General features: G+C 39.7%; 2 protein-coding genes across 4 annotated transcripts; one reads left to right on the forward strand and one right to left on the reverse strand.

The window, feature by feature from the left end:
* UROS (uroporphyrinogen III synthase) lies at window positions 1-16,828 on the reverse strand. Of its 3 annotated transcripts, none has more exons than XM_086752843.1 (10): window positions 16,689-16,828; window positions 11,695-11,784; window positions 10,864-10,947; window positions 9,498-9,594; window positions 7,615-7,689; window positions 6,422-6,496; window positions 2,940-3,023; window positions 2,367-2,452; window positions 1,430-1,528; window positions 1-797 (listed from the first exon to the last, which is right to left on the reverse strand). In XM_086752843.1, exons 2-10 carry the CDS (start codon window positions 11,755-11,757, stop codon window positions 651-653), a joined length of 810 nt encoding a protein of 269 aa, XP_086608969.1. In that variant the 5' UTR covers window positions 11,758-11,784; window positions 16,689-16,828; the 3' UTR covers window positions 1-650. The 3 variants fall into 3 exon arrangements, with proteins under 3 accessions (XP_086608969.1, XP_086608971.1, XP_086608970.1); XM_086752845.1 differs by lacking the exon at window positions 16,689-16,828 and adding an exon at window positions 16,092-16,600; XM_086752844.1 differs by lacking the exon at window positions 16,689-16,828 and adding an exon at window positions 11,860-11,890.
* On the forward strand, window positions 16,815-27,480 carry BCCIP (BRCA2 and CDKN1A interacting protein). The gene is made up of 7 exons (XM_086752842.1): window positions 16,815-17,076; window positions 20,653-20,727; window positions 21,436-21,516; window positions 22,644-22,739; window positions 23,263-23,450; window positions 24,787-24,964; window positions 27,062-27,480. The coding sequence occupies exons 1-7, from the start codon at window positions 16,948-16,950 to the stop codon at window positions 27,230-27,232; spliced, it is 918 nt and encodes a 305-aa protein (XP_086608968.1). The 5' UTR covers window positions 16,815-16,947; the 3' UTR covers window positions 27,233-27,480.
* Window positions 27,481-27,563: the final 83 nt, after the last annotated feature.

Consider the following 27,563-nt stretch of genomic DNA (forward strand, 5'->3'; position numbering starts at 1 on the left):
TGATGATAAGCCAGTTTATTTCTCTGTTAATAAATCCTTCATTACAGGAACAGAAACCAAACCCTATTTTTTTAAGACCCTGTACTGCAAGGATATGTAGTGGCAACAGCTGACCTGCTATTAGCTCCACACAGTGCAAGTTCACCACAAGAATTGTCCTGTTCCATTCAGAATCTACAGTCATCGTTTTAACAGAAATATTTGAAAAGCAGAACAATGAACGAGTAAGCTTTATGACAGAAAGTACTTTGTTGTAAGTATGCTTTGCTTCTACAAAAGAAAAGATGTGCACGTAAAACTGACCACACAGAGAAACTAAATCCTCACCTTGTCTGCTAGGAGAAACCTGAGGTGGTACACTGAATTTATTTCAACACACTACTCTGATACAGATTAGCCTCTCACCGCCAGTTTTCATGGAGTGTCCACATAAAATATTTACACTGCTCACATGAGAAAAAGGGGAATAGCTAAGAGATGCTGGACAAATTCTAGATTTGTGATATTTAGATGCAAGCTTCTCACACCAGGCTCTGACAAGGACTGTGTTGCATATTCCTGAAAAATACTTTCTTGCAGGACGACAGGTTTGCGAAATGGAAAAAAAACTTCTACAGCACCGTATTCACCTTCAAATGCATGCTGTGCTCTCATTTAGATAAAGAGCAGTTCTGCGAGTGAAGCGCTTTTTGGATCCCAGCGGCGAGGTCCTGTGGAGTCGGACTCCCGGCGCTGCAGCTAACCGGGATTCCCGCTGCTTCCATGGCTTCCGCGGTGGTTGGACCGATAGCGGCAAACTGCAACGACATCGTTAGCAGTTAAAACAGCGTAGTCAGGTACGGCCTCAGCTCCTAACTAGTTACTTAGGTACACACCCTTCCTTCTTTGCTGACATTGTCAGTGTGTCGACTTGCGTGGCTGAGCTCACTGAACAGTACGAACCAGTTCAGGCTAGAGATTCTCAGCTTTAAAAACCAGCTATCCATTGAGCTACTTAAATATTACTTAGGGAAGATTATTATTTACCTCGCCAGTACAAAACACTTAAAGCTCTTCGTCTCACAGAACAGGAAAAGTGAGAGGGATTTTAATGTGCCTCAGCCTGTAATTGCTGATTCAAGCCAGAACTGCTCACACCTCCACATCACTAAGAGAAAATACAGCCCGTGCCCAGCAGAGAGTGGGTAAGTTACTCGGGGAAAAAAATTCTAGGTGAAAACAATTACTTTTTCTTAAAAAAGGCTCTCAGCTATATAACATTTGTATTTGCTATCCATGTAGTCGCTATAACCTGTTTTTTTTTCAGAGAAATCAACACAAACAATAGAGAAAATGAAGGTTTGTATGGGTGTAACAGCTTTCCTGTCTCTCATTCACCCACCCCAAGCCTACTCCCGATTGTATTTTGCCACTTTTAAAGAGAAGATACCTTAATCTGGTTGCTAAAATCCCCCAAAAGCTTCTGAATGGGCTGGAGGCAAAATTTGACACCAGATGGACTGAAGAACACGATGCTTGCTGGAATTCCCTGAGTAAAAGAAACCATAGATCACTCACTGTTCCAGCAGTGCACCAGTACACTCACATAAATCCCTTCAGCTGCCTCTATGTGGACGTGAAGTGTTTTTATTGATGAGAAACAGTTGTTAAGCCAACAGAAGGGGTTTCCCGTGGTGCAGACAGTCTGCCAAACCCCCATTCTACCACAGAATGCTGAAATTCAGGAGTGACTGCAACCAAATACTTCGTCACACAAGTACCTGGTGATAAATGTACTGGAAGTGTTCTGGAGCCATACTCATTTTCCTGTTTAGGAAGAACAGTCAGCAAATTATTTCCCTAAATCCATTCCCATCTATCTCAGTTCCGCACAGATTCTCTGTTTCCCAGCTCATGTGGTTTTACCCTAAGACACTCGCAAAGATGAGGTGTTGCCTTAAAACCCCAGTCCCCAGGAAGGGCTTTCTCTCTCAGCCTGCCTTAAGACAGCAGCAGCAACCTTCTGTAGCCAGAAGAAAACTCCGCAAAATTCTGTCTGGAGCGAAGGTCCCAAGCTCTTGAGCTGCAGACCCAAAGCACATGCCTCCTTTATCATGATTTTCTGTCTGACCAGAAAGATGCACTAGTTCCACTCCAACTGCATCTGTTTAATTGCCACAACAAGTAATCGAGGGACTCACTCTCTGTCCGAAACTTCTGCTAAAGGATTTTGTTGATAATCAACATGGAAACAAAACCAGAAGCCTATGCAGGATATTCTCGTATCACCGTAAGCATCATTTACAGACGGCTGAAAAAAAGGAGTATATTCTGCTAGGCATTATCATCTACCTCCAAAATTCTCAAACTGCATCAGCATCCAATACCTGTTCTGAGAAGTAACTGCTCAAGGACTCTTGCAGGTCAGCGTGTTGGGTTGTTTGGTAAACAGTAAGGCTTTCCAGAGGGATACCTGGAATCAGGATATGCATTCGTAATTAAACACAGTGTCATTAATTTCTATTATTTCAATAAAACTCTCAACATACTAATTACACTTAAATGCACTATTTTAGGCTAAAAAGATACAGAAAAAAAATCTGTGAAGGATTTGTAGGTGTTTCTAGAGTTGCAAGATATCCTAAAGCATTTGTAATCAGAGGACCGGGAAGCACACTGGAAAACTGGCAAGCCTCGCACCGTTCCTTGCGTAAGTTACTGTCCGTCTCACAGAAGAGAACACAAGTGAAGGGCAAGGCAACAACCTTGCTCGCGTCATGCAGCTCAGTCCCACTGCGGTGGGCAGCAATCCACCCTCCCAGTTTTCGCTCCCATCCTCTAACCTCTAGCCAACAAACCAGCAAATTCCATTTTTACTGATTCAAATTTGGTCCGCAAGCCCTAGATAGAACGTTTCTCGTAACTGACTAATTGAAAGGAGGCTCCAAGGGAAGTTCAACCTTTTTCTCTAAGCACTGTCGGAAGTACTTCTCTTTTAAGGGCTCCGCAAGGAAAAAGAAGAGCTGAGGAACTGGGTTTCTCTCCTGCAAACACATGAACAAGAACTTTAATTAACGTATGTCCTTAATAAAGACTAAACATGATATATTTAATGCATTTTAAAAGTGTCAAATGTTGAACACTGCAGTAAATGCCACACGCTTTGTCACAGACACAGCTCTAAGATAACCAAAAACATTTGCAGTGCAACTCCATCCACAATTCAGCAGACAGAGGCTACTTAGCATGTAAATTTAAAAATACGCCATAACTGTAACAGGAATACATTGGCTAAAAAGATCCCACAAAAGATAAATGGCATAAATGGCATTTCTATTCCCCTTGCCATTCTAAAAACAAGTGCTGTACAAGTTCTCTCATGGCTGTGTTGGAAGTGGATATCCTCACTTGCTCTTTTCCTTCCAAAATAAATGGGACTTCCCCAACATATTATTTTATTACTAATTCAGGTACGCTAATCACATGTTTAAGAGACAACTACTAGAAAAATAAATGCTTTTTTTCAAGTGCTGGAAGTAGATTCTTGATTTACAACAGTAAGCATCAGAGATGCCTCAGGGAAAATAAGAACAGCATAGTAAAAATCAAATGGAACGACCCCAGTAGCAGTCAACACAGACATATCTGACTGTCCTAAGTGCACACTGAAGTTTTATTAGAATTCACAGATATGCTTGTAATAAATTACAGGAAGGAAGAACGAACTTAGGACAGAATGTAAAAGAGATTTTAAAATGATCAGTTAAAACCTAAATATTTCAGCATTAATTCTCCTACAGCTCCCGTCAGTTAATGGAAATGTCAATGTGATACCTGTCAAGAAGCACTAATCCTTCTTGGCTTGTATGTACAAAGCACAGAGAAATCCCTCAGCAGGCTGGAACAAGACAACAAGCGTTGGCCCTAACGGTATCCCCTACCTCTGTAACCCACACAAATGTTACACTGCAATAAAACTAAAAAAAAAACATTTGACTTTTTGAAAGAGAGTAAAGGCAGCTAGCTAACTAAGGAGTAAATTCCTTTATTTCCCCAAGTGGTTACCACAGAACAGGTTTTGATTAACAAAAGAAATATCATGGCTTCAGATTTTATATTTATTCTGACAATAAATTGTAACGATATAAAATTTAGAGCTATTCTTTTCATTTACTTATCATTTTATGCATAAACAAAAGTAAATATATATGTCACAGGGAACGTCATGTAATTTAATCTGTACTTTGGAGGTTGTAATAAACCACTTGATAAACTGAGAGCACATCAACGTGCACAATCCAAGAAATCTCAGAGTACAATTACACGTACCAACCACAGGCACTCTCCCATGACTGAAATTCACCAGCTGGTTATCAGAACTGCAGGGCATCCAGAGGCAGTCATTTTCGCAAGGATAATGGAAGCGTTGCCGCACTGCGTTAATGGAAATAGCTCGCTCGTGTTCTGGGGGAAACCTCCCTCAGGACGCTCGATGGAAAAGGCTGTACAGCACACAGATCTCTCTTTCCCAGTGGTGGCTATCGGAGGATGTTGCTGGCTCTGGGCTGAGCTTCTCTGCTCTCACCAGAACGTGCTGTGCCCTGTCTGGCTCCCTCTGCGACTGCCAGCTCCTAACTCTGCAGGAGCGTGCAGGGAAACAGCCACAGGATCAAACACCGTCAGGAATAACAGCGTTTGTGAACCAAGCAGCTCCCAAGGGAGGAGGAAGAGCCAGGATGAGCCTCAACTGGACTGAGAAAATAACCAAGAAGAGGATCTAATGCAGCAACTGTGCCAGTCACAGGCTCACCAACAAGGAATTCCACTCCTGGTACTACATCCGTTGTTTCTTTTCGACCTGATCCTAGCTTTTTTCACATTCATACAACAGAAGAGACAGGTTTTTTCCTCGCCTTCCTTCTCAGAAAACAACCCCATCTGCAAACTGGCAAACATGAATTCATTACCACAAGTGTATTTCCCGGCACCAAAGAACCAGCTAAACCCTTTCCTTGTTTTAAAATATCTGTTGAACAGTAGGCATGGGTTATTCTCCACTTATGGCATTTTTGTGTTGAAAATGTCATTTTTAATTTTCAGAATGTATTATTTAATCTTGTGTTGACAACTATCATTTTTATCATAAAGTACTCCACATAGACAAAATATTTTATTCGCCAATGAATTACAGGGCACTCTGCCCATCAAAACCAACACCTGCCAGCTCCAATCACATTTTTCTTCTACCTATAAATCTCTGCTACTGTGCAGACTTTGCTAATCAACACTCCCTTTCGTATCCAGCGTTACGCTGAACAGCCAAAAATAACACGTCAGGGTTCTTGACATCATTTCCATTGCTGAAGCACTTAGCACCTTATTCAGCAAGTTTGTAACGTGTGGTCAGCAGTACGGCTTTTAAATCAGCAGATACAATAATTCATCCAACATCCAGAATAACTGCACCGACTGTCATTTGTTTCTCTGCCTAGGGTTAGCCAAAGGCAGACTATTTACCTTGACTGGCTGAATAACACGGCTTTTGAAAGCACTGGTCATCCTCGGTTCCATTAGAAGCCCTGAGGTCAAACTCATTGCACTGGTAGCTCCTAACATTCTTCACCCAAGTTCTGTAACAAGCTGTACAAAAACACAGCCTCTTTTTTCACAGCTTGTACTGACCCAACCACTCAAAAAAATAATGAGTCCCCAAGCCTAAAAGTATTTCTTATTACTATTGGAAATTTTAACAAATTATAGAGAAAAAAAGAGGAAGCAGACTAACCAGGCTTTTAAAATTATCCAACAATCTTATAATCCATTTAGAAGCAGCAAACAGACCAGCATCACAGCTTTAACCATCATAAAATGGTTAAAAACATAAACCATCATTTTAACCAACCCTTCCTACAGCTTCTTCAAAACCACTCTCCTTTGGTGCTGAAAAACAGATTCCTCTGGAACCACGTGTTCATTCTGAGGAAGGGAGTTCCCCTTATCTCCTTTGAATGACGGCGCGGTAAAAAATCCCCAGCGTCAACTGGTCTGAAGCAAGGAAAGTCAGGTCACCCGCAGTTCACAGAGAACCAGCACACCTACAGTCACAATCAATTAAATCTTACAATTAAGCAACAATTTCCAATCACTGCAGCTCTGATCTTTGAGTAAAAAAATACCTTGCCTATTGGGTCATACAGTATTATTAATTAATCAGAGAGTCTAAGATTTCATGTAAATTCATATTTTGTATAGGTATTTTAAAGTATTTTTTCTCGTGTTCCAGAGATACCATCCACACGCCCAGAAGCTGAATTCATGGGTTCTACAGATCAGAGATATACGCGGAGATCTCTGCTTCAGTGGGCACTTGATTTTATCTACAGGAAATTCTGAAACAATGGAAGGTACATTCGCTTCATTTAACTAGATTTTAGATACTTACTTGAGCAAATATATTCAGCTAATTTTTCAGCATTTCCAGACTTTTCTCCTTGTGGAACAAGTCCAATTTCTTCCACTGTAACCAAAAGCAGCAAAGAAAAACATCGAAAGCAATGAGAACAATTCAGACTTACTGTCACAGGAACATGGCCTGAAAAGGGAGACACAACTCGATCCAAGACTTTTTAAACTCTCATACCTGAAGCACTGAAACAGAAAGCACTGTCTGACTATGCTGAACGGGCTGCGATTCCTGACAGGGTTTGGTTGCAGCTAGCTTTCCATGAGCATATCGCTCCTCTCTGCGGTGACGGCTGAAATAAATCCTGTCAGGAAGTCTGAGAGTATAATTCTGCGCTTACTTAAGCAAGTAAGTAGGGATAAGATGAATCCCTGAGAAGTTAACCAATTTGGGACTTGACTGATTCAGGATGCTTGTTAGGTGTCACTGGTTGGTGCTCCAGTGTTGTTAGCAGCCTGTCTGAAAAAAGATATGCTTTTTATAGAGCTAGCCAGTACTTACCCAAATTATTTTTGGACTAGAAGTAGAAAAACATCAAGACTTTTAAAATTCTCTAAGGGTTGTCTTTCCATAATACTTCCTATGTGCTTCAGTGGAAGCTAAAGCTACACTGCAATTTTACAGCAAGAAAGGCTTTCACAAACTAAAATCTACATTGCATTTTTGTTATGCACACAAAATAAGTATTGCATCAGATTAAAACTAGAGTCCAGACAAACGGAGCAGCTGACCCACTGATGAGCAGGATGTATATGGCTGCCTTCTGTTTGGCAAATGCCTCACAGGAACACTGAGGGAATGCAGGGCCAGCGCGTCACACTTCACACAATCTCAGACAATCACGCTATAATTCCCTTTACCTAATTCCATTTCCAAAGTGAATGAAAAAAAATTCACATGCAAATTAAAAATAAAGGTTTCTTTTTCTTTTTTGACTAAACTTTTAAAGTAGTTACCACCACATTACAATGAAAACCTGGAAGCTGGTTCCTTACATGAAGTAAGAATGTGTCGTTCTAATGTGTACACAATTACCTGCTTTCAAAATTATCCATTTCTGAAACTTACCCATGTTTTTTTCTAAGCACCTTTCAATAGCAGCTAGTATTCCAAAAACTGTACTCATAAGACAGATTTATCCAAGATTTCTTTTTTTTTAAACTCCATCTTACCTAAAGAAGCTGTAGCTTTTCCTACCACGTATGCTGGTTTAGTATTCCATTTCTGTTTAAGAGATTTTGACCAGGCTGAAAAAACATTAAATTAAATTTAAGCACGTGGCAACAAAATATGAATGCCAAATGAGTATTTGTACTTCTGTTTAATCTACAAATAGAGCAAAACAATAACAACTAATAATCCACTACATATTTCAGCAAATCTGGATACAGAAAATGAATTTTTAATGTATTTTTGTAATTGTGTAAATAGCAGTCTACAACATGTTTTTAAAAGCCTAATTTGAGTAAACAGTTCTTAGCTGCTTTTGTTAAGCGGCATTTTTAATGCACACTTGCCCCATGCCAGATCACACACAACTTGCAATGCTCATTTATATTCTGGCATTAAGAATTTAAAATCATCGAAACTCATAGGAAAAAACAGCACATAGTACAAAGGGAGATTTACATATATAAACTGGTCGTTTAAAACTGAAGGCTTAGGCAAAAAACAAATATAATCTTCTACAACAACAAATAAAAGGGTAAAAATCTATATCCATGCACTACCGTACTCTGTAACACAACTCTTTCTTTTACAAGAAAAGTATAGAAACTGATAATATTTTAAACATACACATAAAATGTTATCAGCTCAGAAACAAAATGTTGCAGAAACCAAAATAAAATTGCTAGGAAATGTTTCTTCTCCTTCAGGCAGTAAGTATGTTAGAGATTTCACTTCTTGGATCCAGCTACCTGATCCCTATGCCTGAAATCCTAACGGGTCAAACCCAGATACGCTAAGTCTTTCACTATCTTGTCTTAAGACAGTACAGCACAGGTCATTGAGTTCCTTTCTGTTATTGCTGGGGAAAAAAAAATTAGAAACAACTACCACAACAGTAAAAAAAGACCAGAGGAAACTATTCTAAAGAAGAAGAAAGATAAGGATTGATTAGCTTTGAAAGGAACCCAACTAGGAACTAGACTCATATTATTCATTAAAATATGTATTTCAGCAGCTCCCAAAAGTCCTAATCAAGATTAGGAATGAACTCTAGATATGATATCACATTTGGTCAAAAATCCTAAAATGCAGCCCTCTGCTGCTGGAAATGCTACAATAAGCCAACACTCGGTGTATCTAGTGCTTACTCCAGAGTGTAACCTTAGTCACTGTACATTGGTTGGTACGACTACAGCCCAAACATGGAGCAGCTAAAGCAACAGAACAATTTAAGTGTAAATAAATACGCACAGAAACGCAAAGCCAGAAGTTATCACTTAGCCTCATAATTCAGAAGAGTTTACAAGGATTTGGTAGATCATTGGCATGGTAATTTCTATTTAGGATTCTAGGATTCTTATTCCCAGCTAATCTGTTGGCTTTTACGTATCGCCATTTCTTCACTGCTTTTTAGCTAATCCTTAATTCACTTGAGAAATTTTATATTCAAGACAGGGAAATTTCTTTTTCCGTAAGACTTCATATGAATTACATAAGCACAGAAGTGGCAGCAGCCAGTTTCTACAACACGCTCCTCCCTTTAAGGGACAAAAGTGGTTAGCAAGCAAAACCAGGCACTGCAGCAAAATACTTCTTAAGCATGAGTTTCTGTTTAGAACCCTTTTTAGTACCAGCAAAGATAACCACAACTGAAAAAGCTCACATGAACTAGTAATTTGCACTAAAAGCTCTTTTATTTCATTTTTAACAAGAGCCTAAGGGCAGAAAACCCAACCCTCTAATCCCTTAACAGGGACTTAGCGTGAGGCCTTTATGACACCAAAAGAACTATGAGATAAAGTGGTTTAAAAAAAAACCATACTCCAAATAAAATTACAAACTTCACAAAATACTGAAAGACCAAGGAATATAAATGTGCACTTACCTTCATTTTTACTATTGTCTTTTAAACATATCTTGATGGCTTCTAGTGCTCTTGGACTGCTAAAAACTAGGCCTCCATAAGAGTCTGGCTGAGAGAGCTACTTAAAAAGAGTAAATTTAAGAAGTAAATGTAAAAAATGAGTAAATAAAGTAAAAAATTAAGTTGATTTTTTAAAGTTGACCTTTATAATCTTGTAAAGAACAAATCAGCTTCAATAGATGTCTGAATATTTTATTACTATCAGTAGCCAGGGTATTTATGAGAAATGTATAACAATTACAGAGGGTACCACCCTCACAGCTGCTCGCCCCCTGCCCCCTCAAAACCAGTTAAGATTACTAAAGGGCTCTCAAAGATCAGTACAAAAAAAGGAAAAATGTTCTTGGATCCCTCGTAAACGCAGATCATGCTACATTCAAACACCTAACAAAGTTCAGTACTGTTGGAGATTGTCAATAAAGGGAATCTCCCTTGGAGAATCTTTTCAACGTTTTAAAATTAAATACACACATTGAAGAAAGAGTAGAAAGAGAACACTGATTATGCAGTTTTATTCCATGTAACTAGGAGATGCAGTACACAACCTCGGTGAACCTCAAGTAACCTTCAGTTGTCACTGCAGCCTGCTCATTTTCTGTTGTGAGCAAATGCCACAATACCTGTGACTACCTGTGGTACATCAACCTAAACATGAATTCTGTCTGACTAACTTAATTCTTTAACGTTCAAGTAGGGGCAACATATTTGATGTTGCATACAACACAGTACTGTGTTGTATACAACACGGTATTGTATACAACTGTGTTTGTGGAAACACAAAAAGAGGTACCACAAAGGGCAAGAAAAGACACAGCATCTTGGCAACTATGGCCTGAGTTCTGTGGAAAATGAAGCAACTCTACTAGCCTTTATTAAGACTACAAAGTTTGGTAGCTCTGACCCACACTTTCTTCTCCTGCCATCCCTAAGCTAGTTTTACTCCTCTTAATCTTTACATATTTCACAATCAGATGTTTACTAGAGGCAGTTATAGATTTATCTTAAAAGTTGTTCTTGCAAGTCCTAAAATACTAGATTGACAGGACAAGGAGCAATGGTTTTAAAACAGAAGGAAGCAGCTTCAGACTGGACGTAAGGAAAAATTTTTTTGCGCTGAGGGTGGTGGCACACTGTCCCAGGTTGCCCAGAGAGGCGGTGGATGCCCCATCCCTGGAAACATTCCAGGCCAGGTTGGCCGGGGCTCTGAGCAACCCGATCTGGTTGGAGATGTCCCTGCTCCTTGCAGGGGGGTTGGACTGGATGGCTTTGAAGGTCCCTTCCCACCCAAACCATTCTGTGATTCTAACTGAAATAATTTAAAACGTACCTTTTCAAACAAGCTCTCAAGAGATACAAATTCAAATGACAAAACTGGAATCAAAGTTGCTTCAAATCCATATAATCCTAATTCCTACAAAAAAAAAAAAAAAGAGTTTACAGTTCTTGAAATAGTTTTCAAACAGCTTTTTTTTTTTCTTTTTCAAAGAATTGACTAAATCAGCATAAATATTTATTTTTACTAAAGGAAAATACAAAGGCATCTTGTTTGCTTTTACTAGTGAACCTAGTTTGGCTTTGTAAGTCACTTAGTATTACACCACAATACCAAGCAAACAGCTGCGGAACTGATGCCGCCTACACGGCTGCTGAATAGTCCCAGGATACACCAGCACAACTCTGATGTCCCCCAGTGACAAACGATCACCTCGTCCTGCAAATACTCTTGTACATCTCTGTAATTCTTTAAAGCCAATAGAACTGCTCTTATGAGTAAGACCTACTCACATGACTAAAGGCAACAGCAGAAAGGACCACAGCAAGAGGTAACCTCTTTTCCAGATTATATTCCCAGTAGGACCACCAACATTTTTGTAATCTTAATTCTATCCATATGAACGTAATCAATATTAATTAATTGTTTTAATATCAGTACTTTGCTGAGAGCTTTAACAGTGAATTGAGTACAAATGCCCCATAACTATAGTAATTTTTACAGTAACAGTAAATTTTCTACCATACTTTTTTTCTTAGCATAGTTTCAGACATGCACTCCTAATTTTGATTAAGCACATTTTTCACTTGAAACAGTTAAATAACAGAATGCACGATACTGTTATTTAATAGTGAAGCAACACAATTCTTTACTTTTTATACTCACTTTAACATACGGATCTGGTCCTGAATCTTTGTCTTTGGGATCCTTCAGCAACAGTATCTTCATTGTTTACCAAGTAACTGCAAAAGAACTCTGAAACACAATAAAGGAATTTATTGAAATTAGATTTAGAGGACTTTCTACTGAACAGTGACTTTAATAGCTCACCTTCAGAGAAACTGAGCTGCTAACAGTTGCACTGCTCTCTATATAATGAGTAAGCAGTTACTGTACATTCTCTGGGCGTGAATATCCACCCTGATAAGACCAACAAACAACATGCTGTCTTCAGATAACACTGCGTAAGGGAGAAACTAGAATGGGAGGCATCAAGGAGAATATACTTCAAGAGAGAATATTTTGTAAATGAAGTAACAACCCCTACAATATAGTCACATTCAGCAACATAGTAAGCTCCTATCTATAAAAATCTACTATATTCTATTCATTTCCACGCTAGTTTCCACCCTATGCTCATCATAATGATTATGTAAGGGCTTATGTGTCAAGTGATGTAATCTGATGCACTGGAGCTTTCACTCTTTTCATGGGGCAAAACACGTGTAGAGCAGTGTTTCAAATTTTTTTTTTTTAAATACAAACATGCATATGTATCTATACATGCATTTATACATCGGAATATAATACATATAATATGCATATGCCTTCCTTGATATACCTATAGTAAACAAAGGAGGACTGAAAAAATAGATTCTGCCATTAAAATGGAAGACGATAGTTCTCAATTCCTTAAAAGTTGACTCTAGCGCTGAATTCAAAGCCTGTTACAACACGTAATCAAATACACCAAGCATCAAAGTAAACCAATGCAATAATACAAACAGAAATATTTATGAATAGTCAAATGTACAAAACATCTTAAATTTTATTCACTTGCATGACATGCATTGAAATCCTCAAAACTTCACCAAAGAAGAAAAAGCTGTTCAGACAAAAATTAAAAGAGAAAAGGAAGCTTTAGACAACAGTGGACAAGAGGATCTGGCACAAGAAACCAGAGCTCAGTGTCACACATTCTGCGACAGCCAGAAGCACCGCAAAACGCAGCTGGTGAAAAGGGCACCCAAAGCACCACGTCCAGGAACTCAAAATCCAGCTGTGATACTATGGTTTGTGTGGATTTCAAACTTCATCTTTCTAATCTACGTTTTAAAATGTGCTGTCATAATTTAGGTGTTTGATGCTGAATGTCTTACTGTTCGTTACGGAAGCGCTCATTTCCACAACACTTCCAGCACTCAAAATGGACACAACGGGAACTGGTAGGGCAAGGCCAGTGAAGTCGAAGGGAATGACTAAAAACACACACACGCAGAAGAAGAAACAAGGACTTTGTTGAGGGCGGTATTGTAAAAAATTGTAATTCTTGCTGATTTCACACTAGAGCAAACGTCAAAGTAGATCCCATCCATGGCTTTCAGGAGTTAGGTTCCCAAATACTTGAGTATCCAGTTGTTAGTACCTTGAAGGAGGTAGGGCTAAGTGACTTTTCTCGGTCACTTTAACGCTGTAACAGTCTTCACTTTAAAAATCCAACATTCTTGTAAAAATCTAGTTTGCACACAGTTCTTTGCAGTATAAATTGCTGTTCTGATACTGAAGGTACTAACAATTTTTACTATAACTCTACCTTCAGTGCCTATGCTCTAAGCACGATACACTCACATTTCTACTAGTACTCTAACAGCACCAAGAAAAATGATGTTAATTCTAACCTACCACACCTTCCTATTTCCAAAACATATAACATTTAATAACTTTACAAAGCCATAAAAATGTAAATGTAAGGAAAAAATATAAAGTCTTTCCAAACTGTATAGTACAAGGTAAAAATACTTTTTGGAAAGAGCAATTTCCAAAAGTATTGTAGGAAAACCCCCAGATGACAAGAGAGATTTAATTCAGGTATACTTGGGGAAAGCAGATTTCTAATTAATGACTTTCGGTAGGTAGAAATGAATTAACTTCCCATCCTATGCCTTATTACTGTGTCAAGTAATGAATAACAGTAAGAAACAGGTAAACATTCATGCTTAACAAGGTGACTTACGATAATCAAATTAATTATTTTGTTTAGATCCTGCGGAGAAAATATATACTGAAACCAAAGAATAATTACAAAGCCATAAAATATCATAAACTACTGCAAGATGCAATTACCTAGCTGTCTCCTCTACAAAGAAATCATATAAGCTGTATTTTGGACTCAGCCATCTGGCTCTCATGCAAAACGAGCAAGACTGCACAGCCCTGGTGCTCCTGGAAGCCACCGGCTTCTTTGCAGTTCTGCCAGAAGACAGCTTGTTTATCGACTCCAAAAGGGGCTGCAAGCGTCCACCAGAAGACAAATTTGATGCAGGGAATCTGTAAGTTTGTGCATTAATAACAGGTACCTACCTTCTGACTGCTTTTGGTTTGACTGCTGAAAAAAAATGAGTCCCTTTTCCGCAGCCATAAACCTCCCAGACCACTCTCTTCTTTTTGCCTACGCCGTTCAGACAGGCTCACACGGATTCGGCGACAGGAGCGACCCCATGAAAACTGGCGGAATACACCCGTTTCCAAACGTCAGGTCATCCCATCCAACACTACAGGTGCAACCCACCCGAACTCACTTCCTTAGCAAGCATGCCCCTCTACCACATCACTGTGAACGGGGGCAAACTACCATCTTAATGGGCAGCACCAAAACCAACCCTGCAAGGACTGCTCTTCAAATGTTAAAAAAAATACCATCAGCTTGCAAACAGCTAATAAGAGGACAACAGATTTTCCATCCTGAGCCCACAGATGCAAAGATTAAGAAAAACTTGTACGAGTCAGTCTGAGGGTTGGGAACCATCCCATCAGCTCTGATAACGAACAAGAGCGACGGGAGTGTCCGAGGTATTACATCACGATTGAAGGCTAAAACCAGTTTGGTGCTACTTCTCTGAGTCCACATTATTTAACTTAGAAGAAGGGTAATTTTAGGTCACATTGCATATTCAGAATATTATCCTTACAGACAGAAGAGAAATGCTTCCCATTCACAGCATCACACAGTGAAATTCAACATCCCGGTGCCTTCAATTAAAATACAAAGCTGATCACAATGTGTATCCCTGATATTAGTACAGTAAAAATGAGCAATCCTCTCTCATATTAAAAAAACCTTTGCAGATTTTTTTAATATAAAACATTGTACAGAAAGAACATCTCTGTGGGTCACTCAGCTTTCATTTCAAAAGCTGTCCCCAAATTAATTGTGAACTGTCTTTAATACAGAGGACAGCTTGTAAAAAATAAATGAATCCTTTTGTTTCTTGCTGCTAAGTGACACTGAGAGCTGCAAAATATATTAAACTTTTCTAATACTGTTCTGATTATAAGCAACTGTATGGGTCACACAATAAGGTTTGATTGCCAAGTGCAAAGGGAATTGTTCCATCGTAAACATAAATGGAGATTAATTATAAGACACTATTGAGATACGACTTTTAAAAAATCTCTGTGCTAGGATTTTTGATGCTATGCACTTCTTACCAATATTCTTTTACTATGATTAGGCATGATTAATAACCAGAGAAGAAAAAAAAGCCTACCTGTAAAGGCTGGCATGAAGTATGGCTCAGAAATCTACCAAATTCACAGATCATGTAATACATTTATCATCAAGTAACAACAACGAAAGATTTGAGAGTCATTTCTGCTATCTGGGTGTCTGTGTCACGGAACTGAACAACAAAACTGGTTCTTTCACATGGCAATCCAGTGGAGCAGCACAGGACCCAGATCCTTCTACTGCATCATGGATTTTTAACAAAAGCAATGTTAGCAGTTACTGTCATTGTTGACTGATAGAGTTTCAAAAATAAAATGGAAAACTGTATATAGATGCAGATTGCACCCCACAGAGGCAGTTTTAGTACAGCCGTAAAGGGCTTTGCCAAATACATTTTCCTCCACACTGAATTCTTTCCCTGCGTATCAGTATTTGTATTTTGGCAATGACCTAAGTGCTCCCAGTGCAGACACAGCTCTCAAAAAATAATAATAAAAAGAATGAACAGAGGCATGTTTGATACTTTAAAGAGACCTGCAAATTCTAACCTATTTGGATTGTATTTATAAAGCCAAAATTACATTCCAGGCCCTGTGCCTTGCATTTCTTCTGGCTGGCAACAGCGAATGTCCAATCCTCTTCTTCAGGTGACCTCATGGACACCTACCTTTCTTCGTTAACTAGACATGAAGACTGAAATGGAACACGGTCTGTGTGAATGAGCTCAAACATTACTCTCCACTTTCCACACTTTTTGTGGTTAGAATTTTTCAACACATTTTCCTGATGGGTATTTTTATAAAACGACATTTACATTGTGTTTACTGTGTTTTACCTCATTGCCTTTTCTGTTCATTTGTCCGGAATTATCTATAACCAGTCTATAATCAGTTTTTAATTCCTTTCAGTTTGCCTTTCAGTAACTTCCCTAATGTCACTGACGCTCAGGGCAGACTTCTAGGCCCCAGTGCTGTATTTCAGCCGCTGTTTGGCTTTCTTTTCCTTACAACGATGTAGCTGACAGGTTCCACAGAAAGCAGGCCAAGGGCAGAGGTGGCGAGGGCAGAAGAATCGTGAGGACATTTGTTGCAGGGGACAATTATTTCTCTTGCCTTTGCACAGACGGTGCTTCAGCAGGGATGGCAGCTGCGACAACGGGCACCTACACTGCCAGGCGTCGTTTTCAAGTCGTTCTGAGTCACGGCAGGGTCCGGATGGCTTTCCCTGAGCAGTCTATTTCTGTTAAAGCGGGTGACACCAGCAGCTCGACGAGGGAATCCCGGGTTTCTGCGGAAGGGCAGCCCGGGAGGTGCCCGCCCTGCCCCCCGGCTCTCCACACGCCCCGGGCGCCCTCCCCAGGACCCTCACCCACGGCCCTTGGCAGCTGAAAACCGCCTTTCCCTGTGATTCACCGCGGACAGCCAGGACGTACCCCGAATCTTAGAGAGCTCTGCCGCGCTACGGTCATCACCGCACACCCGGAGGCGGTGCTGGCCCACCGCACGCCCGCTCCGGGGCCCTGCTGAGGGTCCCGGCCCCACGGGGAGCAGCAGGGCCGCGCTTCCCCGCCCCGACCCTTGCCTGCGCGGAAAGCTAGCACCCTGGCCGCCCCGAGCGGGCACCGCGCCTGCCCGCGGCCGCCGCCTCCGCCCCGGCCTTCCGGCTGCCGAGCGCCTGCGCGCCGAGGCGGCATGGCCACGCCGGCCAAGCGGCGGGCCCGGCCCCAGCCCCAGCCCCCGGCCGGGGAGAGCGGCTCGGAATCGGAGTCTGGTTCGGAGTCGGAGTCTGGTTCGGACTCAGAGGAGGAGAAGATCGATGAGGTGAGCGGGGCTCCTCCCGCTGCTTGCGGCCTCCGCGCCGGGCCCGCGCCTGCACCCGCCTTCCCCTCAGGGGCCCTGGGTGCCCCCCCTCGCCGCCGCCCCCGTCCCGAGCCTTCCCCTCCTCTCCCGCTTCACTGCAGCTACAATCAGTTGTAAAACGGTAGAAGGAGGCAGGCGGGCTCGCGAAGCCGTGACTGGGAGCTGCTGGGGAGGGGACTGGGGAGGCCTCTGGCGAGGCACCCGCGGGTCGGGGCCCGGCCTGGGGCCGTGGGCTCCTGCGTTCCAGTGCAGGTAACACGTTAGTGCGTGTCGGTAATGGGTGAGGTAAAGTGTATTCGGTTAATTGTTACTGAGAGTCTTACTTTTGCTTGTTTTCTTCTTCTTTTTTTTTTTTTTTAAATGTTGGATTCCCCACGGCCACAGTCGGTTGTACAGACCTGGCCCTGTCCGTGTGAGCTCTTGTGTGGGACTGGAGGCAGCCACCTGAAAATAACGCTTTCGCCACAGAAGATTCGCTTTAATTTATTTTTTGCATATGATGGAGGGAGGAAGACAAAAACAAACACCAGACCTGAAGGGAAACAAATGTTAATTTCTTTTCTGAGCACTCTCTCTCTTTATATATGGACATAGGAGAAGATGCATTATTTAGTTGTGAAACAACACTGAGGGAGGAGCTCTCCTTTCTAGGGGAGGAAGAGATGTGCACTGACTCTGAACTCTTAGTAAAACCTTCAGATGATAAGGCAATCTGTCGTTTTCACAGGGCTTAAAAGAGTCAAAGAAAAGAGCTGACTGTGGGTTTTAACTCGGTATGTTTCAAGTTAGATATTTTGCTAACTTGATTGTCTTCGCTTGGTTTCACTTTGAGTTAATTACCTTTTAGAGGAGGCCTTAGTTACTCGTGTTAGCAAATAAAAAAACAAACCCTACCTTTTAAAAAAAATTAGGTCATGATAAAAAATGTAGGTTTAATTGTGTTATCAGTCATACTAACATGAAGGAGAAGCAGTTTACCATTTGCTAGAAACGTGTCAGGTTAAATGGGCACTGACATAGCTTGAGCTAACGTGTTCATGAAGTTCTTGACTAGCATTGCTGGTGCTTCCTGTCCTGGTCAGCGATGTAAACTGGTACAAGACGTTGCACTAGTGTCTAGGCACAATGGAATAAAAGCTAATGACAATAATACTTTTTTTTCCTCCTCTTTTTTTTTTTTTAAGTGCTCAGCATTTCTTCATAATGTAGGTGGTAGAGTGGTTTTTATTGTGGTGTTTGTGGATGAAGTTTCTTCAGTCTCGAGTGACAGAGGTTTTGAGGATAGTGCCTGTGTGCCCTGCACTGCTGCATCTTAGTGTGGAGAAGAGAAGGCTGAGGGGAGACCTCATTGCTCTCTACAACGACCTGAAGGGAGGTTGTAGGGAGGTGGGTGTTGGTCTCTTCTCCCAAATAACTTGTGATAGGATGAGAGGAAATGGCCTCAAGCTGCAGCAGGGGATGTTTAGGTTGGGTGTTAGGAAACGCTTTACTAAAAGAGTGATCAGGCACTTGAACAGGCTGGAGTCACCATCCCTGGAGATGTTCAAAGAATGTGTACATGCAGCACTTCAGGACATGGTTCAGTGGACATGGTGGTGTTGGGTTGACAGTTGAACTTGATGATTTTGGACGTCTCTTCCAACCTTAAGATTCTATGATTCTATGATTTTATTTGCAGTTCTTTGTGCACTGGATAAAATTTGCAATATAGTGCTTATTTTAATGTAGTAGTCCAGCTTTTGAGGATGATATATCAGTATTACATGTGTTTTGGTTTGGAAGTCTCAATATAAAGATACATTGAGTTTCGCTCAATTCTTGTGTAAGACACTAAGGTGTGCGTTACTATTATGAAAGAAATGTACTGACATTTGTAACTGCACAAACTTATAAATTTGTATAATTGTGTACTGAAAGGGTGTTTGTTTCTCTCTAACTCTCAGCACTTTTATTTTTGCCATACTAGCCTTTCCCTTCACCGCTTTCCACTTCAGGTGATAAAAAGACAGTCTCTTCATTTATGCAGGTATTTCCTTCATACGAAGGAGCGCATGGTCGTTCTGTCCATCCGAGAACAACAGTGTGATCCCCAGCTGGGGCCTGGTTGCAGGAGCTTTGCTCAGTGCTGATGGTTGTACACAGCAGAGTATTGCTGCCTATCACAGCTTGCTCTGTGGGCTCTGGCTTTGCTTTGGGTGCGATGCAAGAGGAAGAGAATAAGTGCACAGTAACAAGACAGGACACAGCAAAATATATGATGAGGCTTTATTTGTTTGTTTTTTTTTCTAATAGATGAAAGATGGAGGGTTTATAAACTCTCTCATACCAGGCTGTTATTTTGGGTAGTGAAAAAGCCATGATGCAAAACCAGTGCTAGAACACTAGTGCTCCTGTGGTTTATATCAATTTTATGGCTGTGATTTGCGCAGCGTTCAGAACCACTGTAAACTGTGCTTTGCTCAGAATTTACTGGCTTAGTCATTCCGTGAGATCCTTGAATTTTAAAGTAGTCAAAAAGCTCCTGGATGCCAGGAGTGAATGCTGTATGCACCAAGGATGCAGTCTGTTTTCTTATATAGATAGCTTCTCAAGTAAATAATGCACTCTCAGTTATCTTTACAGAGCTTTGCTTTACCAGACCATAGGAGAATATCTGAGCATGTCTCCTGATTTTTTTTTTAATTACCCACCCCAAGTGGCTGTATACCTGTTTTCTACATTGTAAACAGGCCTGTAATGCTGTTCTTCCAGTGGGCAGTGAAGGCCATGACCTCAGTATGGGATTGGAGAGAGTTATGAGTCTTAATTGGTGACAAAAGTGAGGCTCAGTTGTTCAGATTCTTCAGAACGTGGAATCCAAACTGATGATTAAAAGGCAAAGTAAATTTGGATGGTCTTGAGTGGTGGTTCACAGAAGAATAGGTAGGCAAGCCAGCCTTGGCAGGCAGCACTGTTAGTGTAAATACCAGTGAAAACATTTGGTAGGCACACAGCATTTGTTCTGGAAGGAGAAGCAGGAGTTCACATTCTGTTTTGCTGGACAAAGTCTCATCATGTGTCTACTGAACAGACTTCCAGAGTGGGGCTAATGACACCATTAGGATTTGGGGAAATAACAGAACTATGGTTTTGGATGTAATTATTTAAATGTCTGCAGTAATCTTCATCTTCAGCCAAGGCATTATGCTCCAGTCCTGCAGTTTTAAGAGTTTAACTGCCTGGATCAAGCCTATCTCCAGTGAGAGTCTGTGTGGCTACAGTAAACATAATTGTGTGAACCAGATTGCAGGAACAAAGCATTAAAGGTTTGTTCATAGCACAATTTGTAAGTTAGTTTTAAAACGTTACTTTCACAGATGCTCTCTAAAGATTACAGAAGTTATAACTGTAACATTTGCTGAGATTACTGAAATATGGAAATAAGTTCAGTTTCTGTTGTTGAGCGTTACTTCTCTTCAAGTTTCTTATAGTTTAGCTTTGTTTTGATATAGCTTCTTGCCAAGTATGTTTGATCCTCTCTATATTACTTCTTCCTAGGAAGTGAATATTGAATTCGAAGCACATTCCATATCAGACAATGACTATAATGGGATAAAGAAATTACTGCAGCAGGTACTTGACTTCTTGTTAGCTTGATTGATATGTCCATTAATAAAGAATATCTAAAGTTATGCAAAGTCATCAGTTCACAGTATCTATTAATTCATTGTTTTACTGTGCTTCAGCTCACGAAGATCAAGTAATTACAGCCACGGTGAACGTGTCTCATAAACCACGGTTTCAAGAACTTTGCCCAGTGAACTGTAGGGCTGTTGTTTCACAGTGTGTATCATCTTTCAGTCTTCATTGTGTTAGTTGTCGCTGCCCACACAAAACCTTGTTCAACATTAATCAGCTTCATGGAGGTTTTGTGTTTGGTTTTTTGTTTGGTTTTTTGTTTGTTTTCTTTTTTTTGGCAAATTACAGCCCTTAAAAACCAGAAAAACAAGTAATGTGTCAGTTCAATGTGTCAGCTTCCAGTCTTCTTTTGGCTGTTTCTGTTGTAAAACTCTGCTCAGCAGGCATTCAGATCTTACCAAACTCAAAAGGATGCCAGGTACGTAAAACGCCAGCTTGTGGAGGGTTGAAAAGGGCTTCAAGAAGCTGATTTTTAGTCTTTACAGTTTTATATGGAAGGAAGTTAAATAAACAGACTCACTAACTGGAAAATAAAAGTGGAACAGTGTGTTGCTTAACAACTTACAGAAATCACTGACTTTATTTTCTACTAAGTGGCTTGTGATGTATCATCAGGCTTAAAACTTATTTCTTATTTTCCAGTTGTTTCTAAAAGCTCCTATTAACACTGCTGAATTAACGGATATATTAATACAACAGAATCATATTGGAAGTATTATCAAGGTAAGACAGAACTTATGTTTATAAATTAAGTCCAATATTTCAATGTTGAAATGACATAACAGGCTTTCAGAAGGGGATCCTGTCTTTGTAATTTGTATGCTTTCTTGCTTTTTTGCTTTGAGAATAATTATTCTGTGGGAGCTGAAATTTTCCATGCCTGCTTTCAGCCAAACAAGGAATTTGATTATTTTGGTTGGTTTCTTTTTTACATATGGAAGGCTTTTCGCTTTTCTCTCTGAATTTTGGTGTAGTAGAGTAATGATGCTGAAAATGCTGTGGAGTTGTTTGTTACCGTCTCCATAAGAAATAGGAGCTTGTGATTTCCCTACATTCTCAGGATGTACAGAGATACAGACCAAAAATATCCCCCATGCAGTTTTCTCCTGCGCAGAGTTCTTTGGGCATAGGAAAGGATCTCATAATGAGTCCTGAACAACTTCTGCTGTGGCAGTGGAGCACTCTGCAGAGGCTCCTGAGTTACTCCTAGCTCAGGAAGCTGTTCAGTACCATGTAGTGCTCCAGATGTCGTGTCCATGTTGCTTTCAAACCCAAACAAGCCGCACCCTCGTCACAGTTGTTCAGTTGTACCATGTTGCATGGCATCATTGCTATACCTTCCCTTTTTGTTCTGCGCTAACAGTTTTTCTGCCCAAGTTTAATGTGATCCTTATATAACAACTGCATGACCCTCAGTTCTTTCCCCAAGTTTTTGGTTGTGGAGTTTTGTTGAGCTTTTGTTTCACTCTCTATCAAAGCTCTGTTGTTCTGCGGTTTTTAAGACTTTGCAGGTTTGTTTCTCTACATTAGAAACTGAAGAAAATTGGTTTTGCTTAAGATACTGCCATCCATTGTACCGAGATACAGCTTATTATATGGGAGCTATCAAATTTTAGTGCCTTTCAGGCACACATGACTTGGCTCTCTGAATAGCTGACTCTAAGTACATAGGGACGTTCAATGATGTGGCACTTTCATAACTGTAACCAGAATTTGTACGTTGTGTGTTTGTACGAGTTACCTAGATGGTTGTAATCTGCCACACATTTTCTGGAGTGAAAAACATTTCTTGCTGCAGAGAGTGGAAATAGAATGTGATATGAGTTGTTGCTTTTTCTTTCATTAAATAGCAAGCAGAAGTCCAAGAAGACAGTAGCGATGATGAAGATGATGATGATGATGAAGTCTTTGGTTTTATAAGCTGCTTAAACTTAACAGAAAGGAAGGTTGGTATTCCTCAGCAATAAGTAAGACTGCATCCTACTTTTCTGCCTTGAATAACAAGCCTAGACAGCTAGATCGGGATTTTGGATTCCACCTTGGAGGCCTACAGTCTTAGTTGCACATCACCTAGCTTTCTCTTTGATCTAGTCCTGTGTAACTTGCTGAAGGTCAAACATAAAGCAAAGAGTGGAACAGAGAGTTAAACCCAGGTCTAGTAAGTAGTTCCAGGGTACCTGAGCTGTCAGCCCCTTCTGTTTCTTCACTTTTGTCTTCCGCAGCTTTTGAGTTTTGCTGTTGAGCACAGTGGTGCTGCAGCTCACAGCTGTGTTCCTCTTGGTTAAGAACCTTTGTTTGCCCTCAGCTTCAGAGTTGGTAAATGATTTCAGAGAAATTGCACAGTGCTTTAGAGACTGCTTGAAGAAATTGCCAGTAGGCCTGTAGAATATTCCCCTGAAGTTCACATCAAGGTTTTCTTGTGTAAATAATTGTTCTGTAATGTAAAGAAAACATACCTTTTGATTCTAGGGTACACAGTGTGCTGAACAAATCAAAGAGCTGATTCTAAATCGGTGTGAGAAGAGCTGTGAACAGCATGTAGTCGAACAACTAAATAAGCTCCTGAATGACGGCACTAAGCCTGTGGGTCTCATACTAAGTGAAAGATTCATTAACGTGCCACCGCAGATTGCTCTGCCCATGCACCAGCAGCTTCAGTAAGTTTGTTTGGGGCTTTTTTGACATGATATTGAATAGTACTTTTTCTTCCTATTTTTTTTCAGAAATCTTGTATTTATAGAACTATGCTAAGACAGGTCATACTATAGATATAAGAAAGACATGAACAGAAAAAAATATTTTCATATCATGTAAGGGCTTTAGTTAATGTTTTAATATTTTTTGTATCTTTAGACTTTTCAAACTCTTTATACTTTAAGACAGAGGAAATAATTTGAGAATATGTGTTCTGCTGAAATAGTGGTGTGTGTATATTGTAGTTTATCTCTGTGTTGCAGATTGTTTTCCTATTGATCTAGGAAAACTTAAAAATGAGAACTTTTTATAGCATACTGCTAATTAGCAACCGGGATGTTTCTGCTCATTTGTTAATATCTGACTCTGGAATGGAAGACTTTGTCTGAGGGACAGGCTTACAAGGTGGATGAGTTCCGGTCTGTGAAAACCGTATGCAATGTTTCGATTAGTTTCAAGTAAATGAGCGAAGCAGGTTAGGTGGTGGTTGATCTCTACTCATTCGTGGATTTATATCATAGGCTGAGTGACAGTAAGTAAATAAATTCACTGAGATACAGTGTTGTATTTTTTTAGTGCCATGTTGAGAACTAGAAAGTTTTGTTGGATAAGGAACTCCAGTAATTAAATGAATTTTATTTTTATTTTCTTTTTTCCTCTCATGTGAGGTGCGATTAGAAGTTAGACTAAGTTGACTGATGTCATGGCTCGTTTGAACAATAAAATAGACCTTTAATGAATTGCTGCTTTGGTATGAAAGAAAACATGTAGATAGGGTTCATCAGGAAGGTTTTTAAAGAAAAAAGTGAGGTGCTTGAAGAGTTTGCCAGTAGTACAGCGCTTGTTACAACAAAAAATCAGGTCTCAGCCTCAGATTTTTTGGAGTGTCACGGTGACAACAGGTTTAACACAAGGATGGGCAAGAATATCTTCTGGCTCTTCAGTTAGAGTTCCTCATGCAGGTGATAATGTGATGAGTTTTCAGGACACTTGCACTTAGAATCTTTTCACAGACTCTTTACCGTGAAGAAGATTCTGGAGGGAAAAAAGGTTATATTGTGAGGTGTGGAAAGACATCTGTATTTTTACTGTTTTAAAGTGCAAATAGTATGTTTAAGTACTAGGAATATGCGTGCAAAGTTTGTGTTCTGCAGCACTTGTAAAAGAATAGGCTGCAATATGAGTATATTTTCTATACTAATACATTATAAAGTTTGCTTGTACACTTGTTGAGGGTCTAAATTGTGTATGTAAACATGTGTTTTTAAATTGTATGTGTAAGCATATATTTATCTTTAGGAAAGAGTTGACTGAGGCACATAGAACAAACAAACCTTGTGGAAAGTGCCACTACTATCTTCTTATCAGCAAGACCTTTACAGAAGCTGCAAAGAGCAATTCTAAGAGGAAGGAAGGGAAAAATCAGCAAAAGGAGGAATTAATGTTTGCAAATGCAGAGGAAGAATTCTTTTATGAGGTAACATGTGATTCTGTTCATTTAAGATGTTTATTTTTCACAGGTAGTAACTTGCAAGGGTGCTCTAACTTAATAATGTGTCACAGCTTTAAGCACTGAGAAGAATAAAGATTCAAAGGTTGCAGAGGAATCTGTTGTTAGAATTTCCATCAGCAGCTGCAATGTGTGTTAGTACGTAAATACACAGATCTCTCTTCCTTGCCCCTACATAGTTAGTCCTGCATCAGAAGAAAAAGCTGTTGAGAGTTACTTTAGATTTGGTAATGCAGTTAAATGCATTTCTCTGAGATCTCTCCCTAAGAAACCTGACAGATGCAAAGCTCTGCATTTGTGGTGTTGTATTATGTGGAAAGCTGATTTATCTGTTTCCTTTCTAATACCCATTACTTAAAAAAAATGCTCAGAATAAAAAACTTTTGAAGACCAAAACAAGTAGCTATCACTTCACTCAGCACTTGATAAAAAGTGCTAAAATATTGAGATGAAAATATTACTTCCTCTTTCCTGAGGCAACCTGTCCGCACAATTCTGCAGATCCCGAGCCAAATCAGGGGAGGGGAAGATGCAGAAAATTAAATTAAAAATGTACTTTGAAATGCAAAGAATTTTTCGCCCTTTTTTTTTTTTTTCCAAAGCTTTAAAAATATTATTCTACAATATTATTGCTTTATCAGGAGCCCGTTATTTTTCATTTCTGGCGGTGCCTACAGGATAAAGTGCTTGAACATGCATCATGTGGTTAATGGCAAAGTTTCTGTGTGTAATCACTCATTACATTCTCTGTTCGAGGCTATGATATGGCTGTAATTCTGTTTCTTAGGAGGAAGAAAAATGTAAGTGGGTGAATTCATTGTTAGCTATAGGAAATACTGTTGTAGCCTCTATTCAGTGACAAGTTTGGGATTTTCTTTTTGTGTTCCTGCTACAGCAGCTTTACCAACTGAACTTGAACTCTATCCACAGGTCTGCTGGTGTTATGTTCTAGACCTGTTTTGTATTTTTGAGTGGTATTTTAAAGACTAATTGTGTGCTTTTATCTAAATTACAGTAATTTTTAGCCTAAGTGGATAGACTCCAACTGAACACGCTTTTTTCTTTTTAACAATCTTTCTAGTATTTTTAACGAGTTCATTTTAAACATTATGGAGGATATTAGTCCCTGTACTTAATAATGTATATGTGTTAAATTACTGTTGGAGTGTATATCCTCCCTGATCACACATAACGTTAATTAGCTTGCCATAAAATAGTATTAAATGTGATGAGGCAGACACTTACAGCCATATAAAACAGAGAGAAGCCTCTTTGCACTTGTCAGTTCCCTGTGCTTTGTTCTGCTCCTTCGAATGTTATTGAGGGAGCAGAAGAAAAGCTCTATTATAACCAGAATTGATTAAAGGTTTAGGGCTCCGTTGCTAAAATTGCTTGTTCTTGAGCAAAGCCACTCAATTAATTTCGTGATTCTTCCAAAATAAAATTTACAACCTTGAGATACTGTTAGTAAATAACAAACCTAAAAGAGACTGGATCTTAACTTTCCCTGCAGAGGGAAGTGGTTAGATAAGTTTTTCTACTTAGGAGTTCAGTTCATACTTCTTAACCTGACTTGTGTGAGAACTAGAAATATCTGTTATGTAAGTTTTTTGGATTCATCGCACTTTTTGTCTAGGAAAGCTACTAAAAAGGGACTGGTTTACCTGTATGCAGTTATAGAGCAAGGGTCAGCATTTCTTAATGTGATACTATGGAACGAGATGCTGTCTTAAAACCATCTACAGTGGGGCACAGTAAGCATATAAAGAGGCCATTGATTTTTTTTTTTTTTTCCTCTCTCTCATGTCACTTTGCTGATTCCAAACTATAATAATGGCAATTATTTTAGAACTTAATATGCGTTTTATAAATTCTGTGAAAAGTAAATAGTTTAAAGCACTTAATAGTGAATTCTCTTGTAGGTTTTTTTGATGGACCTATTGAGAGGGAGGAAAATAACTTCTTAATGAGCCTGTGCATGATAGGATCGTTATTTTTATTTAGATTATTATCTTCATGCTAATTAAAAATTTTAATCCTAATGCATTTATTTCTGTTGTTTAGAGAGCCCTTCTGAAGTTCAGCTACTCTGTGGAAGAGGAAAGTGACACCTGTCTGGGTGGCAGATGGTCCTTTGATGATGTGCCAATGAAACCTTTGCGGACTGTTATGATAATTCCAGCTGATAGAATTAATGTAATTATGGATAAACTCAAAGACTATCTCTCACTCTGAACTTTCATATAAACATTGGTTTTTGTAAAGCAGCCGTGCAGAACTACAACTTCACCGTATTTTCAGAAGACTGCTATTGAGTTAATGGTTTTGTACTGCTCAAGTGCTTCCTCTGTACGCTTGCAAGACGAATAGATGGTACAACTAAAAATATCCATCAAATTAATATTTTTAGATATTTTATCTTATTATAATTTGGTGTCATCATTAAGCACTCAATAAAAACCCAATGTTACAAGAAAACTGGATCTGCTCAGTATGTTTTTAACCCAACCTAAATCACATATTTTTGTTACGAAACAATGCGTGCAACTCCTTTTGTAAACAAAAG

This window comes from Chlamydotis macqueenii, chromosome 7, assembly GCF_036417535.1.
Source record: "Chlamydotis macqueenii isolate bChlMac1 chromosome 7, bChlMac1.mat, whole genome shotgun sequence".
Classification (NCBI taxonomy): domain Eukaryota; kingdom Metazoa; phylum Chordata; class Aves; order Otidiformes; family Otididae; genus Chlamydotis; species Chlamydotis macqueenii.

What these genes read in the sequence shown, in the direction of transcription:
- UROS (XM_086752843.1), bottom strand. Translation starts at nt 11,757, where the DNA reads ATGAAGATACTGTTGCTGAAGGATCCCAAAGACAAAGATTCAGGACCA. An exon ending in AAAAGCTACAGCTTCTTTAG is followed by an intron (nt 6,497 to 7,614) that starts GTAAGATGGAGT and finishes TTTTGGTTACAG; the next exon opens with TGGAAGAAATTGGACTTGTT. An exon ending in ATTTTAGCAACCAGATTAAG is followed by an intron (nt 798 to 1,429) that starts GTATCTTCTCTT and finishes ATGTCGTTGCAG; the next exon opens with TTTGCCGCTATCGGTCCAAC.
- BCCIP (XM_086752842.1), top strand. Translation starts at nt 16,948, where the DNA reads ATGGCCACGCCGGCCAAGCGGCGGGCCCGGCCCCAGCCCCAGCCCCCG. An exon ending in TAAACTTAACAGAAAGGAAG is followed by an intron (nt 22,740 to 23,262) that starts GTTGGTATTCCT and finishes TTTTGATTCTAG; the next exon opens with GGTACACAGTGTGCTGAACA. An exon ending in AGGAAGAATTCTTTTATGAG is followed by an intron (nt 24,965 to 27,061) that starts GTAACATGTGAT and finishes TCTGTTGTTTAG; the next exon opens with AGAGCCCTTCTGAAGTTCAG.